Source organism: Aquarana catesbeiana, linkage group LG01 (genome assembly GCF_042186555.1).
Source record: "Aquarana catesbeiana isolate 2022-GZ linkage group LG01, ASM4218655v1, whole genome shotgun sequence".
NCBI lineage: Eukaryota > Metazoa > Chordata > Amphibia > Anura > Ranidae > Aquarana > Aquarana catesbeiana.
In genome coordinates, this window is record NC_133324.1 from 522,585,468 (window position 1) to 522,605,579 (window position 20,112).

Below are 20,112 nucleotides of genomic sequence, written 5' to 3' on the forward strand. Positions count from 1 at the left end.
ATATTTTTACCTACACTGAACTAAACTGTTATGCTTTTAACATTGTATTTATGATGCCAACTGTGTGGCAATAAACTCACACTTTGTTTTTAAGCCAGTCTATCAATACTATTTATCCAGAAATGCCCTCGAGATACAAGAATGTTAGATATCTTCAATATTCTTCAGAGGGGTTATTACCTTTAAGGGGGCTGGCATTCAATCTTCTTGTGCCTAGTGTTTAGGTCTCCTGTGTTAGGCAGCAGTTTAGCCCTTAAAGGAGGAGTTCACTTTTAAAAAAAATAATAATTAATGGCCATTTTTTGCAGGTAAAAAAATGTGCATTTATTTTTTTCTTTTTGGAGCTTTGAAAGCATTGCACCAGGACGTGGTTGCCATGCAGGTCTCCTGCAGATCTGTCAGTGTATCTGTGCGTCCATACATCCAGTATTGAGCAGCGGCTGAAACATTGGGAACATGTTACACGTTCTACCCTAAAAACAGGTGGAACATGTAACAAGTTTCCAAAGGTAAACTTATCCTTTAACCCTAAATTTTTACACGCTAGGTGCAATAGTAAAATCCTGCACTCAATCCTCCAAATATAAGGAATTTAAAATAATATTTAAGATAAAAAAGGTGCACAAGCTCCAATATTAATATACTCATAATTACAAAAGATGATATCTCATCACCAATATTTACGTGAAAACATTGTTTGACAAGATACTACACAGTGTGTGACCAAAATTTCATAAACAATATTACTTAAAAATAAAAAGTGAAAGGAAAAAATGAATAAACATAAAAAGACCACTCCCAGTATCCAATTGCAGTCCAAACAGGACGATCCACTTAAAATATGGATGCTGTGTGCTATGACCTCCGCATCCAGTGCTACCTCCTTATTGGATTACCTGGATTTCTAAGCAAAAGAGATCAAAAGCACTTAAATACATATGTAAGATCACTCCCAGGGTCCACGGCCACTTTCCAAAGACATCCAATCAATCCAAAATTTGCAAGAATGATCAGCTTTTCCTCAGGGAAAGTAGGAAGAGAACAGCAGACCATAAAGTAGCGTCTCTAAAACCTTGAAATTTACAGTTGTATACAAAAGTTTAGGAACCCCTGACAATTTCCATGATTGTCATTTATAAATATTTGGGTGTTTGGATCAGCAATTTCATTTTGATCTATTCAATAACTGAAGGACACAGTAATATTTCAGTAGTGAAATGAGGTTTATTGGATTAACAAATATGCAATATGCATCAAAACGAAAATTAGACAGGTGCATAAATTTGGGCACCCTTGTCATTTTGTTGATTTGAATACCTGTAACTACTTAGCACTGATTAATTGGAACACACAATTGGTTTGGTGAGCTCATTAAGCCTTGAATTTCATAGACAGGTGCATCCAATCATGAGAAAAGGTATTTAAGGTGGCCAATTGCAAGTTGTTGTTCTCTTTGACTCTCCTCTGAAGAGTGGCAACATGTGGACCTCAAAACAACACTCAAATGACCTGAAACCAAAGATGCTTCTACATTATGGTTTAGGGGAAGGCGACAAAAAGTTATCGCAGAGATAAGCTGTCAGTTTCCACTGTGAGGAACATAGTGAGGAAATGGAAGACCACAATCACAGTTCTTGTTAAGGCCAGAAGTGGCAGGACACAAAATACTGGAGAGGCGAAGGATGGGGAGAACATTCAAAAACAGCCCATGGACCACCTCCAAAGACCTACAACATCAACTTGCTGCAGAAGGTGTCACTGTGCATCCTTCAACAATTTTTTTTTTTTTTTTTTAACTTCAAAATGTTCCTTTATTGAGACAAAAGTAAAAGCATGATACAACAGTTGTCCAAATGGACCAAGTCAAAAAGACACAGTACAGGTGAGTTAAACATACAAGGAAAAATGTGTACATCAACTATGCGACATTTCACATCTATACAGCAAGATTCCCTCTACGTCACATAAGCAAGGGCCAGGGCAGGTACTGCATCCCTGTATATCAGGTTTCTTCTGTCAGGGTTACTCCTGTCTATGCCGTCCATGGCTGCCAAATCTTATTGAATTTTTTGGGGCAGCTCCTGTTAAGGTATGTTAGTTTGTATAGTGGGAGTACAGCATTTATTGATTTCTCCCATGATAACACCGTGGGAGGCATTCCAACGCAATACAATTTCCCTCTTCGCGTAAAAGAAGAGGTGTTAGTAGCAATTTGGTGTATCTAGGCCTCTGATCGTCGTCCTGGATACCCCAGAAGCACCAGATCCGGGGACAGAGGGAGGTTCAGTTGAAGGCGGCCATTGACAGAGTCCACTACCTCAGCCCAATATCTAGCAATTTTCAGGCAGCTCCAGAACATATTGAAGTATGTGCCTACGCTGTTCTTGCACCGGGGAAAATCCTGTGATCGTTGTGGATATACCTTGTGGAGCCTCTGGGGGGTATAATAAACCCTGTGTAGAAAATTTGACCTGTATCAGCCTCTCTTTTGAGGCTATCAATAAAACAGTTCTATCGGCCAAGCAGTCATCCCAGTCTCTCTGTCTAGGCCAGGTATGTCAGCTTTGATCCCACAGTCTGTCTACCTTAGTGGAGTTGGTTCCCAACAGGTCTAGGTATAATGCAGATAGGGGTTTTTTCAGTTGCTCTTGGGCCAAAAACTCCTCAATGGGATCCATAGTCAGTCTAGGTGGCATTGGGAATTGGGCCCTGGTAGCGTGACGTAGCTGAAGGTACCTGAAATACATCCGCCCTGGTAAATTATATTTGGTTTGGAGAGTCGTGAATGGCAGGATGGCGCCTGCTGAAATAATGTCCCCATTTTAATACCGTGTCTAGCCCAAATCTGCGGATCAGGTACTGTCCTGATATGCGGAAGGTTGGGGTTTCCCCAAAGAGGACAGTAAGGGGACCAGCTCCGATGACTTACAAGTCCCCGCCTGGCCAATGTTCAGACCTTAAGGGTTGTTTTAGGAGGCTGCAGAAGATTGTCATATGCCCAATGTCCCCTGTAGACTAAGTTACCCAGCTCTCGGCGCGATCCAAGCCGCCTCTAGACATAGTGCTGCGTTACTCTTGGAGAGGACATACTACCACCTGACTGACCAGCACAGCCGCCCAGTAGTAAGTTCAGTAATTTGGCAGTGCTTAGCCCCCGCAATGGACAGGGAGTGTCAGGGTTGATCTAGCCAGTCTGGGGGTCACTCCCCCCCAAATGAAGAAGCCCACACATCTGTCCACCTCCGCGAAAAAGGAATTAGGTATCCAGGTAGGGTTGTTGTGAAACACAAAGAAATTTTGGAAGGAACAGCATCTTCAGAAGATTTATGCAGCCCATAAGGTTCAGAGGCAGGGAGGCCCATGAGGCGCACCTGGTCTGAAGTTGGGACAGGACCGGCAGCAGATTAAGGTCACTGTCAATTCCCTCCAAACCTGAATACCCAAATACTTGAATTGATCCACCCAGAGTAGAGGTACATCTGTGCTAGGATCACGGACCTGGGGGTCCAGAGGGAAGATAATTGATTTGGACCAATTAATGCGTATTCCTGAGAAGCTACCGAATGTATCAAATATCTCTAGTGCCACTGTCAGCGACTCACCTGCGTCCTTTAGATATAGTAGGGTGTTGAACTCATATAGAGAAATTTTCTATTCCAGGGAACCTACCTTCAGTCCTCTCACCCTATCCGAGTTCCTGATTAGGATTTCTAGCGCGAACAGGGCCGGGGATAAAGGACAACCCTGACGTGTACCGCTCTGCAACGGAAAGGATGTTGACAGCCTGTCATTGGTCCGGATACAAGACAAGGGTGCCCGGTATAGCATATGTATCCATCGGAGAAACCTAGGACCGAATGCGAACCGGTGCAGAGCTTCCCACAAGAAGACCCATTCCACCGAGTCCAACACCTTTTCAGTGTCCAATGAGGCGATGACCTGCTTACCACTATTTTCATGGGTTACAGACATATTAAGAAAGAGGCAGCAGAGGTTGATATCAGTACCCTTCCCAGGCATAAACCCCAGTTTGATCTGGGTGGACCACCTCCTCCAATACCGCAGACAGCCTATTTGCCAGGATTTTTGCCAAAATCTTGGCATCCACGTTTAGGAGGGAGATCGGTTGGTATGAGGAGCAGTCTTCGGGATCCTTGCCTGGTTTGGGTATCAACACCACCATCGCCTTAGACATGGATTCAGGCAGTGCCTCCAACTTAAAAAATTGGGCATAGAGGGTTACGAGCCGCGGGGCCAGTATATCCTGATGATAATAATAAAACTCCGTAGGCAAACCGTCTTGCCCCGGGAGTCTTCCATGCCTGAAGTTGGGAGAGAGCAGTCTGGACCTCCTCCAAAGCAATATCAGTCTCCAAGTCCTTACGTACCCTATCTCCAAGAGTCGGAAGAGGAATTCTATGTACTCGGATAACTCCTGGGGAGAATATTCCACCCTGGAGGACTACAAGTGCTGGTAATACTGGGCAAATCTATTATTTATGTCCCCAGGGGATTTTCAATAGCTTCCCCTCGGAATCTTTGACTCCGCCAATGAGAGTGACAGCGAACTGTCCCTTAGCCAACTATGCCATCAGGTGGCCACTCCTACTGCCGTATTCAAAGATTTTTTTGGGCTGTGGCAAGGAGTGACTTCTGCGTCCCCTCCACTCTACACAGTGATAACTGTCGCAGTGGGAATTGCTAGTCCCCATAGGTTACCTGATTAGGATGTACCACATAAGCTTCCTCCTTTTGCCCAGCCTCATCCTCCAACCCCTCCAGAGAATGTGTAGCTTTCTTACGGGCTGCAGATAAACGTGCCATGTACTCTCCTCTGGTCCAGGCCATGAAGGCATCCCAGGTGACCAGAGGGGTAGTAGTGTCAGCGTTCTCCAGCCAGTAATGGCACATCCTCTCCTGCACCGCCTCCTGAATTCTTTCATCCTTAATCCAATATTGAGACAGCCTCCACAATCTCTTCCCAGGGACCCAAGGGACAGTTTGAGTAGTAATGGGGCACGATCTGAGATTCCCCTGGGTAAAATACCAACATCTGTGATCTTCCCAAGTATGGAGTGGGATGCATATATCATGTCAATACTAGATAGGGTTTTAAACATCGGGGAGTGACAAGTGAACTGTTTGGTAGTGGGGTTAGAGTGGCGCCAGACATACGTCAAAGCGAAAGTGCTGGCCCACTCTGCTAAGCCAGGCACCCATCGAGAGACGGAATGGAGTCTTTCCAGGTCTGAGGCAGGGGTCAGGTTGAAATCTCCAAATCACCAAAACGTCCTCCACCCCATAATCACCATCTACATTACAGTGTACAGTAAGGCCGGATCAGCCGCGGGGGGGGGGGGGGTTTACAACAAGAACTGTTAGCAATCAGTGCGTGGAGGATAATATACATGCCCCCGGGGTCTGTTCTGCTATCCAAGAGCTGGAAAGGTAGCTGTTTGTGTATCAGGATGCTGACACCCCTAGAGTAAGTGGAATATGTTGTGTGGTAATGAGAAACTACCCAGGCCTTTTTAAGGCTCAGGATTCGAGAACCCAGTAGGTGAGTTTCCTGCAACACACAAATGTGAGAGGAGTATTTCCTGACATAATTGAAGACCAACGATCTCTTGTGAGTGGAGTTAAGTCCCCGCACGATCCAGGAAATCACAGATACCTGAGCCATTGCCGTGTGAGTATGCCAAGTGGACATTTATGATGATCTTTGAGTGAAGGCACTCCACTAATCCAACAATTCAGCACACTTTGCACAGGGAGAAGCTATATGGGTGAGTGATGCGAAAGAAGTCTTTTCTGCACACACGCCACAAACGGAGTCGCTTGAGGTATGCAAAAGCACATTTGGACAAGCCAGCTTCATTTTGGAATAAGGTGCTGTGGACTGATGAAACAAAGATTGAGTTATTTGGTCATAACAAGGGGCGTTATGCATGGTGGTAAAAGAACACAGAATTCCAAAAAAAACACTTGGAAATGCTACCCACAGTAAAATTTGGTGGAGGTTCCATCATGCTGTGGGGCTGTGTGGCCAGTGCCAGTACTGGGAATCTGGTTAAAGTTGAGGGTTGCATGGATTCTACTCAATATCAGCAGATTCTTGAGAATGTTGAGGAATCAGTCACAAAGTTGAATTTACGCTGGGGATGGATATTTCAACAAGACAACGACCCACAACACTGCTCAAAATCTACTTGGGCATTTATGCAGAGTAACAAGTACAATGTTCTGGAATGGCCATCTCTGTCCCCAGACCTGAATATCACTGAACATCTGTGTGGTGATTTGAAGTGGGCTGTCCATGCTCGGCAACCATCAAACCTAACTGAACTAGAGATGTTTTGTAAGGAGGAATGGTCCAAAATGCATTCATCCAAAATCCAGACACTCATTACAGGCTATAGGAAGCGTCTAGAGGCTGTTACTTCTGCTAAAGGAGGCTCTACTAAATACTGATGTGATTTTTCTGTTTGGGTGCCTAAATTTATGCACCTGTCTAATTTTCGCTTTGATGCATATTGCGCATTTTCTGTTAATCCAATAAACCTCATTTCACTACTGAAATATTACTGTGTCCTTTATTTATTTGATTTAAATGAAATTGCTGATCCAAACACACAAATATTTATAAATGACAATCATGGAAATGGTCAGGAGTTCCTAAACTTTTGCATACAACTGTATTATATGTACACATTATACTCACAAACATTACAGGGTACATAAAGCATCTAATGCCTCGCCATGGTCACTAGCGGGCGTAATTGTCACAGCCTGCTGACGTAACACAGGGTCAGCAGCCTGTGATGTAATTACGCCCCTCAGTGACAGCGGCAAGGCGTTTGATGCTTTATGTAGCCTGTGATATAGCCCTACATTGCTGTGTCTCTGTACTGTAAATTTGAGATTTCACGTTTACAAACTCCACAAGAGCCTGTCCAGGTTGGACCAGTCAAACATTTCAATCTGTCATCTATTTACTCGTGCAAAGATAAAATATAGCATAGATATATAGACACATCCACATTAATTCTCTTTCACCCAGATATACTTGGTGCCCATCTCTAAATTCTGTACCTGAAGGCAATGACTTTCGTGAAAGTTGTACGTGTATAGGAATTGGAAGTGATCCATGGAGGTGATTTTCAGAGAGTCTGATACAACAGAACAGATAGATGTTTTTGTACTGTCAGCATGGCAGCTGCAAGGCTTTTTCATGGCTGTAGTAGTCTCATAGGTGGGATGTACAGGTGTTTACATATTTTTTTTTGTCATTTTTTTTTTAGCCACTGTAGTAATGTGAGAAACACATGGAGTCAAACTCCATGTGTTTTTCACATTACTACAGTGGCCAAGTGGTTAGTACTTCTGCCAAGCAGCACTAGAGTCATCAGTTCAAATCCCAACCATGGTACCATCTGTACAGAGTTTGCATGTTCTCCCTGTGTCTACGTGGGTTTCCTCTGGGTACTCTAGTTTCCTTCCACACTCCAAAGACATGCTGAGAGGTTATTTGGCTCCAGTCTAAATTGACCCTAATATGTGTATGCGAGTTAGGGACCTTAGACTGTAAGCTCCTTGAGGGCAGGGAATGATGTGAAAGATAACTATCTATATCTACATATACACACACACACATATACACACAGTTGTGCTCATAAGATTACATACCCTGGCAGAATTTATGATTTCTTGGCCATTTTTCAGAAAATATGAACGAGAACACAAACGTTTCTTTCACTCATAGTTAGTATTTCGCTGAAGCCATTTATTATCAACTGTGTTTACTCTTTTTAAATCATAATGACAACAGAAACTACCCAAATGACCCTGATCAAAAGTTTACATACCCTGGTTAATACCACGTATTGCCCCCTTTAACATCAATGACCGCTTGAAGTCTTTTGTATTTGTGGATGAGGCTCTTTATCTTCTCAGATGGTAAAGCTGCCCATTCCTCTTGGTAAAAAGCCTCCAGTTCTTGTAAATTCTTGGGCTGTCTTGCATGAACTGCATGTTTGAGATCTCCCCAGAGTGGCTCAATGATTTTGAGGTCAGAAGACGGAGATGGCCACTCCAGAACCTTCACTTTATTCTGCTGTAGCCAATGACAGGTTGACTTGGCCTTGTGTTTTGGACCATTGTCATGTTGAAATGTCCAAGTACGTCTCACGCGCAGCTTCCTGGCTGATGAATGCAAATGTTCCTCCAGTATTTTTTGATAACATACTGCATTCATCTTTCAAATTTTGACCAAATTTCCTGTGCCTTTGTAGCTTACACATCCCCAAAACATCAGCGATCCACCTCCGTGTTTCACAGTAGGAATGGTGTACCTTTCACCATAGGCCTTGTTGAACACTGCTGATTGCTATTCTCAATTCCTTGGATATATCTTTTTATATCCCTTTCCTGTTTTTTACAGTTCAAACTACCTTTTCCCACAGATCCATTGACAATTCTTTTGCTTTCCCCATGAGACTTAAAATCCATAAACATCAGTGCAGCACTGAATGAAAGATGCAAGGGTCTGTGAGTCCAGAAACCCATTGACCTTTTATACGGACACACTAATGACAAGCAAACAGATCACAGGTGATCATTCAAACCCCCTTTCTGTCAACTTGTGTGCATGTTATCAGGCCAAAATTACCAGGGTATGTAAACTTTTGATCAGGGTCATTTGGGTAGTTTCTGTTATGTGATTAGATTAGGATTTAAAAAGAGTAAACAGTTAACTGATAATAAATGGCTTCAGCCAAACACTAAACATGAGTGAAAGAAAATGTTTTTGTGTTATCATTCATATTCTCTGAAAAATGGCCACAAAATCATAAATTCTGCCAGGGTATGTAAACTTATAAGCACAACTGTGTGTGTGTGTATATATATATATATATATATATATATATATATATATATATATATATATATATATATATATATATATATATACACACACATACATACATACACACACACACACACACACACACACAGCGGGGACGGAAAGTATTCGGACCCCCTTAAATTTTTCATTCTGTTATATTGCAGCCATTTGCCTAAATCATTTAAGTTCATTTTTTTCCTCATTAAACACTTAACAACCGGCCCATAGCTGAATGACGGCTGCAGGGCGGTTGCTTAACTCTGGGAGGACGTCATATGACGTCCTCCCAGAATTCCCCTCTCGCGCGCCCCCCTGGGGCGCGCACCCGAACACATCCGTGACCGCGGCCGTTTACCATGTTTACCATTACCAAATGATGGCGCGATCACATGTAAACAGACCAGCATCATCTGATGACGCCGGTTCCTCTCCTCCCCTCCCCTCCTGTGTACCGATCAGTACACTGTGAGCGGAGAGGGGGATGGATGGCTGCAGCGCTGTGGGCTGGATGTGTAGTGCCCACAGCGCTGCACAGAGACATCCAGCCATCCATCCATCCATGCTCAGCCATCCCCACTACTCTGCAATGCTGTGCAATACTCTGCAATGCTGTGCAATACTCTGCAATACCCCCGCAGTACTCTGCAATACCCGCACAATACTCTGCAATACCCGCACAATACTCTGCAATACCCGCACAATACTCTGCAATACCCGCACAATACTCTGCAATACCCGCACAATACTCTGCAATACCCGCACAATACTCTGCAATACCCGCACAATACTCTGCAATACCCGCACAATACTCTGCAATACCCGCACAATACTCTGCAATACCCCGCCATACTCTGCAATACCCCGCCATACTCTGCAATACCCCGCCATATTCTGCAATACCCCGCCATACTCTGCAATACCCCGCCATACTCTGCAATACCCCGCCATACTCTGCAATACCCCGCCATACCCAGCCATACTCCGCCATGCTGAGCCATGCTCGGCTGTACTTGGCCTCTGTATGTGGCCAGGCTGTGGAAGTCTCACACATGTGGTATCGCCGTACTCAGGAGGAGTAGGAGAATCTATTTTGGGGTGTCATTTTTGGTATGTACATGTTATGTGTTAGAAATATTGTATAAATGGACAACTTTGTGTTAAAAAAACCCCATATCTCACTGTAAAGAGGACCTGTCATGCCATATTCCTATTACAAGGAATGTTTACATTCCTTGTAACAGAAATAAAAGTGGTCAAAAAATTTTTTTTTTGGAAAAAAGCGTCAAACTAAAATAAAGTAAAATGAACAATAAAAAAAAAAAAAAATTTAAAGCGCTCCTGTCCCTGTGTGCTCGCATGCAGAAGCGAACGCATACGTAAGTCCCGCCCACATATGAAAACGGTGTTGAAACCACACATGTGAGGTATCGCTGCGATCGGTAGAGCGAGGGCAATAATTTTGGCCATAGACCTCCTCTAACTCAAAACATGTAACCAGTAAAAAATTTTAAAGCGTTGCCTATGGGTATCTATTTACTCAGCGTAATTTCATCTTTCACATTATGCAAAAACATTGGGCTAAATTTACTGTTTTGGTTTCTGTAAAGCACAAAACAGTTTTTTTCCAAAAAAAAGCGTTAAAAAAATTGCTGCGCAAATACCGTGTGAGATAAAAAGTTGCAACGACCGCCATTGTATTCTCTAGGGTCTTTGCTAAAAAAAACATATATAATGTTTTGGGGTTCTATGTAATTTTCTAGCTCATAAATGATGATTTTTACATGTAGGAGAGAAATGTCAGAATTGGCCTGGGCACTCCAGAACGCCTGAAGGTGCTCCCCTGCATATTGGGCCTCTGTATGTTTCCACGCTGTGTAAAAGTCTCAAACATGTGGTATCGCCGTACTCGGGAGTAATAGCAGAATGTGTTTTGGGGTGTAATTTGTGGTATGCATATGCGGTGTGTGAGAAATAACCTGCTAATATGACAATTTTGTGAAAAAAAAAAAAAAGTAAAAAAAAAAACAAACAAAAAAAAAAAAAAAAAAAACTTGATTTTGCAAAGAATTGTGGGAAAAAATGACAACTTCAAAAAACTCACCATGCATCTTTCTAAATACCTTGGAATGTCTTCTTTCCAAAAAGGGGTCATGTGGGGGTATTTGTACTTTTCTGGCATGTTAGGGTCTCAAGAAATTAGATAGGCCGTCAGTACTTCAGGTGTGATCAATTTTCAGATATTCGCACCATAGCTTTTGGACTCTAACTTTCACAAAGACCAAATAATATCCACCGATTTGGGTTATTTTTACCAAAGATATGTAGCGGTATAAATTTTGGCCAAAATATATGAAGAAAAATTACTAATTTGCAAAATTTTATAACAGAAATTAAGAAAAATTTATTTTTTTACAGATTTTTCGGTCTTTTTTCTTTCATAGCGCAAAAAATAAAGAACCCAGCGGTGATTAAATACCACCAAAATAAAGCTCTATTTGTGTGAAAAAAAGGACAAAAATTTCATATAGATACAGTGTTGCATGATTGAGTAATTGTCATTCAAAATGTGAGAGCACCAAAAGCTGAAAATTGGTCTGGTTAGGAAGGGGGTTTAAGTGCCCAGTTGTCAAGTGGTTAATGTACACACAGCACCACATATTGACAGAAAAACACAGAATTGTTGACATTTTTGCAGATTTATTAAAAAAAGAAAAACTGAAATATCACATGGTCCTAAGTATTCAGATCCTTTGCTGTGACGCTCATATATTTAACTCAGGTGCTGTCCATTTCTTCTGATTATCCTTGGGATGGTTCTACACCTTCATTTGAGTCCAGCTGTGTTTGATTATACTGATTGGACTTGATTAGGAAAGCCACACACCTGTCTATATAAGACCTTACAGCTCACAGTGCATGTCAGAGCAAATGAGAATCATGAGGTCAAAGGAACTGCGTGAAGAGCTCAGAGACAGAATTGTGGCAAGGCACAGATCTGGCCAAGGTGCAACAAAATTTCTGCTGCACTTAAGGTTCATAAGAGTACAGTGGCCTCCTAGAGCTGGCCGTTCGGCCAAACTGAGCTATCGGGGAGAAGAGCCTTGGTGAGAGAAGTAAAGAAGAACCCAAAGATCACTGTGGCTGAGCTCCAGAGATGCAGTCGGGAGATGGGAGAAAGTTGTAGAAAGTCAACCATCACTGCAGCCCTCCACCAGTCAGGGCTTTATGGCAGAGTGGGCCGACGGAAGCCTCTCCTCAGTGCAAGACACATGAAAGCCCGCATGGAGTTTGCTAAAAAAAACACCTGGACTCCAAGATGGTAAGAAATAAGATTCTTTGGTCTGATAAGACCAAGATAGAACTTTTTGGCCTTAATTCTAATTGGTATGTGTGGAGAAAACCAGGCACTGCTCATCACCTGTCCAATACAGTCCCAACAGTGAAGCATGGTGGTGGCAGCATCATGCTGTGGGGGAATTTTTCAGCTGCAGGGCCAGGACGACTGGTTGCAATCGAGGTAACGATAAATGCGGCCAAGTACAGGGATATCCTGGACAAAAACCTTTTTCAGAGTGCTCAGGACCTTAGACTGGGCCGAAGGTTTACCTTCCAACAAGACAATGACCCTAAGCACACAGCTAAAATAACGAAGCAGTGGCTTCACAACAACTCAGTGACTGTTCTTGAATGGCCCAGCCAGAGCCCTGACTTAAACCCAATTGAGCATCTCTGGAGAGACCTAAAATTGGCTGTCCACCAACGTTTACCATCCAACCTGACAGAACTGGAGAGGATCTGCAATGAGGAATGGCAGAGGATCCCCAAATCCAGGTGTGAAAAACTTGTTGCATCTTTCCCAAAAAGACTCATAGCTGTATTAGATCAAAAGGGTGCTTCTACTAAATACTGAGCAAAGAGTCTGAATACTTAGGACCATGTGATATTTCAGTTTTTCTTTTTTAATAAATCTGCAAAAATGTCAACAATTCTGTGTTTTTCTGTCAATATGGGGTGCTGTGTGTACATTGAGGAAAAAAAATTAACTTAAATGATTTTAGCAAATGGCTGCAATATAACAAAGAGTGAAATATTTAAGGGGGTCTGAATACTTTCCGTCCCCACTGTGTGTGTGTGTGTGTGTGTGTGTGTGTGTGTGTGTGTGTGTGTGTGTATATATATATATACATACATACATATACATACACACACACACACACACACATATACATATACACACATACGTACATATACATACACACACACATCTCTCTCTCTCCATCACCACACACACACACACACAGTGCCTTGAAAAAGCATTCATACCCCTTGAAAATTTTCCACACTGTCATGTTACAACCAAAAACGTAAATGTATTTTATTGGGGTTTTATGTGATAGACTAACGTCAAGCGGCACATAATTGTGAAGTGGAAGGAAAATGATAAATTATTTTCAACATTTTTTACAAATAAATATGTGAAAAGTGTGGCGTGCATTTGTATTCAGCCCCCCTGAGTCAATACTTTGTAGAACCACCTTTCACTGCAATTACAGCTGCAAGTCTTTTTGGGTATTTCTCTACCGGATTTGCACATCTAGAGAGTGACATTTTTGCCCATTCTTCTTTGCAAAATAGCACAAGCTCTATCAAATTGGATGGCGAGCGTCTGATCAGAAATTTTCAAGTATTGCCACACATTCTCAATTGGATTTAGGCATGGACTTTGACTGGGCCATTCTAACAAATGAACATGCTTTGATCTAAACGATTCCATTATAGCTCTGAATGTATGTTCAGGGTCGTTGTCCTGCTAGAAGTTGAACATCCACTCCACCTGTTTAAGAAATACATCCCCACAACTTGATGCTGCCACCACCATGTTTCATGGTGGGGATGGTGTGTTTAGGGTGATGTACAGTGTTAGTTTTCTGCCACACAGAGCATTTTTTAGGCCAAAAAGTTCAATTTTGGTCTCATCTGACCAGAGCACCTTCTTCTACAAATTTGCTGTGGCCCCCCACATGGCTTCTCGCAAACTGCAAATGGGACTTCTTATGACTTTCTTTCAATGGCTTTTTTTTGCCACTCTTCCTTAAAGGCCAGATTTGTGGAATACATGGCTAATAGTTGTTCTGTGAACAGATTCACCCACCTGTGGCTCCTCCAGAGTTACCATGGACCCTTTGGCTGCTTCTCTGATGAATGCTCTCCTTGCCTGGCATGTCAGTTTAGGCGGACGGCCATGTCTTGGTAGTTTTGCAATCGTGCCATACTCTTTCTGTTTTTGAATGATGGATTGAACAGTGCTCCGTGAGATGTTCAAAGCTATGGATATTTTTTTATAACCTAATCCTGCTTTAAACTTCTCCACAACTTTATCCCTGACCTGTCTGGTGTGTTCCTTGGCCAACATGATGCTGTTTGTTCACTAAGGTGATCTAACAAACCTCTGAGGACTTCACAGAACAGCTGCATTTATACAGAGATTAAATTACACACAGGTTGACTATTTACTAATTAGGTGACTTCTGAAGGCAAATGGTTCCACTATATTTTTATTTAGGGGTATCAGAGTAAAGGGGGCTGAATACAAAATGCATGTTACACTTTTCAGATATTTGTAAAAAAAAAATTGAAAACCATTTATCATTTTCACCTAAAATCCCAATAAAATACATTTAAGTTTTTGGCTGTAACTTGACAAAATGTGGAAAATTTCAAGGGGTAGGAATACTTTTCAAGGCAATATATATATATATATATATATATATATATATATATATATATATATATATATATATATATATAGTGCCACGGAAATTGACTGCTATATTGATTACTTGCTGAAGGTTGTGCTTCTTTGTAACATGTTTATAATCAACAATTTTCAAAAGTACCTGCGGAAGGCTGTAAGTGTTGCCAGATGGTGAATTACTTCTAAAATGGGAAGACAGTCTATCTGGTGACTGGGGTCCACTGTATAAAGCATCTTCAACAGGTGAGTGGGATCTGTAACTATAGGAAGGATCATACGAGGAACTGATGTTATGGTAGGAAGGCTGATATTCAGCTACTGGTTCAGAAGACCGGGCTAATGCAGGCTCTTGGAATTCCTCATCCAGTTCATGGTCAGTGTAGGTTCCACCTTCTGCATCAGTCTCCTCATAATCACTGTTGGCACGACTGTCACAGCTCAGGTAATCTGTAGATTTAACTGATGATTCATGTATAAGGTCCAGTGGTTCATCTCCTGAAGGCTCAGCCTTAAGACAAAAAAGCTACTGTTAAAGCATCACTGACATCATGGTATCCTTGTAAAAATGTTCCTAAGTAATTTTTACCTTATCCTCAGTAGTCCATATTGCTCTTCCTTGCTCAGTATGAATGATTTCTTTCAGGCTTCGAAGCCAGGAATCACTTGCACCACTCAAGTTAATAACAGCTAAAATGACGAGATAAAAAAAAAAAAAAAAAAAGAATTACAATACAAGGAAGAAAAAGACAAACTGTTAAGAAAATGCAAAAAAATGCAAACAAACTGCAGTCACCAGTGAAAAGATGAGAATATTTCTTCCGCATTTTAACAGCCTGTGAATACAAACGGCGTGAGCTCTTCTTTGACTCAGGGAGCAGCCATTGTCTCATTGCCTTCACACCCTGTCTGTTTTCTGGGTTGCAGAACACCACAATAGGGTAAAACTGCACATAATTTAGATGCTCCACTGCTGTAGGTGTGATGTCTAATAGAGCATGCTTATCCTAAAAAGAGAGAAAAAAAAAAAAGAAAAAAAACATTTAACTCCGCAGAAAACCTGAGTGCTTCCTGACATCTAGAGGATAAAGCCAATAAATGCAACTGAAAATGGCAACAGCGGATGGACATGATTTAGTTAAGACAAACAAAATCTTTTATTATTAAATATGTTTCAGTTGGCATTGTGGTCAGGTTTTACAGTACATTTATAAAAGCATGGAGCAGTAGATACATTAACACAATGTTTGTTTTTTTTTTTGTTTTTAATCCAGTATTGATCAGTAGGCCTAATTCTATGAATAAATGCAAAGTTACATTTTTTTCCCCAACATATTGCTAAAGTGGTAAACACCATTTTCATCCTTGCCACGGCACGTGGCTGGTGATGCTGTTAGGGTAAAACTCACAAATCCTCACTTGTCTGCAGCAAATGACCAGGGTATCTGCAGTTCTGGACTTGCCCCACTTCTGAGCATGAAAAGGTCATGGTCCACAGTTTAGGAATCACTGTTCCCTTTGTCAGTCTGACCTCCAGAGACTACTTTGTGCCTCTTGCATAGAGGAGGGTGTTTAGCATCTCATGCATGATAAGGGTAAATTTGTGGCAACATACTGGGCACATAAACAGGCATTAGGCTGCTTTCACACTGCTTCTTTGCAAAAACGCATATGTATTTTTGCAGCATTTCCAGTATTTTACACCTGCGAAAAAAGGACATGCGACTCAAAAACCGCACCAAAAATGCAACCGCAGGTGCATTTTTTATGCCTTTTTCTATTTCAATAGAGAGGTGCGTTTTTGGTGTGTTTTTTTTTTTTTTTTACCACACCAAACATGCTCCAAAAATGCAGCATACAGGACAATTTAATAGTCATGAAGTTTTCTTCTTATAGCTTATAGCAAGGTAAAAAAGGAAGAATAACCGATCAGTGTGAAAGGGCCCTTATCTAGAATTTTTCAAAAAGCAGATATTAGGAAGAATATAAAAAATGGCACTCACAATGAACACATTATTCATAATAATGAAATACAGTGTAGCTCAATAAATATAATTTATACATGCTTGAAAACAAACCTTTTGCTAATGTTATATCAATCAAGATATCTTATTTAACTTTTAAATACATGCTGAGAGATAATAAAGTCTGCTCGCTGGTTTGTCTATGTATTCAGGTTTTTATGGTTTCTAATTTAATAATATATTTAAAGGGGTATTAAACCTAAAACCAAAAATGTAAATATTTTGCAGCTTAACAACCATTAGATGTGATGGCTGCATTCTTCTTTTTTTTTTTTTAAACTTTAAACTATTTTCACCTGGAGATCTGCCCAGTAACACCTCCTGTATTAGAGTGCCCCCACTCTGGATGAATTAGCACAAGGGGCACAGCAGCCTTGTCAGTCTGGGGGGAGGATAGTGTCAAGGCCCATACACACGATCAGACTTTCAAACATGCAAATTACCTGTTTTAAGGCAACATCCGACCATGTGTACGCTCAGGGCCGTCTTTAGCGCAGGGCAAACGGGGCACTTGCCCTGAGCCCAATCTTTGTTGGGGGGCCCGCGCTAGCCGTGAATTGGGGCCCCGATCACAGCTTTGCAGAGCGCACAGAGGACATGGGAGGATGTATTCCTCGCTAGCCAGCTGAGAGGGGGTGGGGCCGGGAGCTTCACTGACGCTCTGACCCCGCCCACGTGCAGCCTGTGTACTCAGAAAAGAGCTTCTGTAGTGAGAGCCAGTGATCGGAGTGGGAGTGTCAGTGGAGCTTCCGGCCCCACCCCTTCTATACTGGCTGGTGAATACAGAGGTCCGGGGGCGGGGCCGGGAGCTCCAATGACACTCCCACTCCGATCACTGGCTCTCATTACAGGCGCTCTATCCCCAGTACACAGGCTGCACGTGGGCGGGGTCAGAGCGTCAGTGGAGCTCCCGGCCCCACCCCTCTCAGCTGGCTAGCGCGGAATACATCCTCCCATGTCCTCTGTGCGCTCTGCAAAGCTGTCATCAGGGCGACCATTCACGGGTGATGTGGGCCCCCCAACAAAGCATCAGTGGAGCTCCCAGCTGCTTTAGTGACAGCAGAGAGTGGAAGCCCCGCCCACACACCTGAATGTATGTAGTGAGTTTGGCTGGCCAGGTATGTCCTTACAACCATAAAATGCCTGACTGTTTAAACCCTGAGCTGTGTTATTTAACTGTAAAGCTGTGCATTGCTGAAAGTTCTCCGACTATCCCCTGTATAATGTCCGCAGTCTCTGATTGTCTCCTGCAGTATGTACACAGTCTCTGGTAATCTCCTGCAGTATGTCCGCAGTTTCTGATTGTCTCCTGCAGTATGTCCGCAGTCTCTGATTGTCTCCTGCAGTATGTCCGCAGTCTCTGATTGTCTCCTGCAGTATGTACACAGTCTCTGGTAATCTCCTGCAGTATACCCGCAGTCTCTGGTAATCTCCTGCAGTATGTACACAGTCTCTGATTGTCTCCTGCAGTATGTCCGCAGTCTCTGTCTCCTGCAGTATGTCCGCAGTCTGATTGCCTCCTGCAGTATGTCCGCAGTCTCTGATTGTCTCCTGCAGTATGTCCGCAGTCTCTGATTGTCTCCTGCAGTATGTCCGCAGTTTCTGATTGTCTCCTGTAGTATGTCCGCAGTCTCTGATTGTCTCCTGCAGTATGTCCACAGTCTCTGATTGTCTCCTGCAGTACGTCCACCGTCTCTGATTGTCTCCTGCAGTATGTCCGCAGTCTCTGAACCTCTCCTGTAGTACGTGTATTAATGTGCCCCTTTACTTGCTCAATTATTTGGGATTGCTCCACTGCTCAGTGAGAGGTAATGATGTGCATGAACCTCTAGCAACCAATCAGCAAACAGTAGTGATCTGCTTTAATCTCTAGCAACCAATCAGTAAGTGCTAATGATGTGCTGTAACCCCTAGCAACCAATTAGTGAGCACTAATAATGTACATTAACCTCTAGCAACCAATCGGCAAGCAGAAATTATGTGTTGTAACCTCTAGAAACCAGCCATTGAGCAGCAATGATAGGCTGTAACCTCTGGCAAACAATTGCAATTGCTGCGTGATCTGCTGCAGTAAATTGATTTTGAGTCTACCTGCTATTTTTTGTATGTCTCAGAATGGAGGGGGGGCCCCAAGAAAATGTTTGCCCAGGGCCCAATCAAAATTAAAGACGGCCCTGTGTACGCTCCATCAAACTTTTTTGGTTTTCATCGGACAAATGTTGGCTGTGCAAACAGACAAACCTGGCGGCAACAAAAGTCCTAGGTCGGCTAGTTTGATTGTGTGTACACAAATCCATCAGACTTTAGTACAAAGTTTTGTTGAAAAACAACAGTTCTTGGCTGGATCACCAGATGAAAACAAAAGAAAGCCTAAAAAACATCACATCTAAGAACTGGTGAGCTGCAATATAATAAATGTTTGCTTTTGGGTTTAATACTGCTTAACCACTTAACGACCAGCTGCCATCATTATACGTTGGTACTTTGATGTGGAATACCGTTGTTATGGCAGTAGATAGCTGCCATAACCCTAGTATCCTCTTAAATGGCGGGTGGCTGGCTTTCACATAAAAGTGGTCTCTACAGCGGATTTGTCGCAAGACCACTTTTATCTGCGGTGGGAGAGGTGCCCCCCACTCCGGTCGTCTCCACCACTTACCGGAGCCGGCGGGAGTGGGGGAGACGATCGGGTCCTCTCCCCCTGTGAGACTGGATGCCGAGTGAGGGAAAGATGGCCCCCACTCCATACCGCTGGATGACAGACGCAACATCAAACATCATTTCTGCCCAATGCTCTTGAAGGGGAATTTTTATTTATTTATTTTTTTAAAGACATTTACTTATTTTTTTTTGCATTTAAAGTGGAGGTCCGCTGAAAAAAAAATATTAAAAGCCAGCAGCTACAAAAACTGCAGCTGCTGACTTTAAATACATGGACACTTACCTGTCCAGGGAGCCCGCGATGTCGGCAGCCGAAGCCGATCCGTCCTTCGGCTCTCGGCTGCTGCCGTCGCCATCCTCGTTAAGGGAATAAGGAAGTGAAGCCGAGCGGCTTCACTTCCTGGTTCCCTACTGCGCATGCGCAAGTCGCGCTGCGCATCATCTCAGGTCCCTGCTGTGTTCTGTGTCTCACAGAATACAGCAGGGGAGGACGGGGTAGGCGTCGGAAGTGGCATAGGTCACCGCAAGCGCCGTGGTGAGCTATGCCAGGAAGTGGGAGCAAATACCTGTATTAGACAGGTATCTGCTCTCTTTTCCCCCCTGAAAGGTGCCAAATGTGACACCAGAGGGGGGGGGGGGGAATCCAAAAAGTGGAAGTTCCATTTTTGTGTGGAACTCCACTTTGTCTAAATGTGAGATCTGAGGTCTTTTTGACCCCAGATCTCACATTAAAGAGGTCCTGTCATGCTTTCTTTTCTATTACAAGGTGT

General features: G+C 42.8%; 1 protein-coding gene across 4 annotated transcripts in view; it reads right to left on the reverse strand.

Annotated features, from left to right (window-relative positions):
- TJP3 (tight junction protein 3) overlaps positions 1-20,112 on the reverse strand; it is a 384,009-nt gene that overhangs the window by 43,550 nt on the left and 320,347 nt on the right. For all 4 annotated transcript variants that reach the window (XM_073594320.1, XM_073594307.1, XM_073594328.1 and 1 more), the window contains 3 exons: positions 15,454-15,664; positions 15,247-15,347; positions 14,803-15,168 (listed from right to left, as the gene is read on the reverse strand). In XM_073594320.1, the coding sequence (XP_073450421.1) occupies positions 14,803-15,168; positions 15,247-15,347; positions 15,454-15,664 (678 nt within the window). The remainder of the gene's footprint in view (positions 1-14,802; positions 15,169-15,246; positions 15,348-15,453; positions 15,665-20,112) is intronic.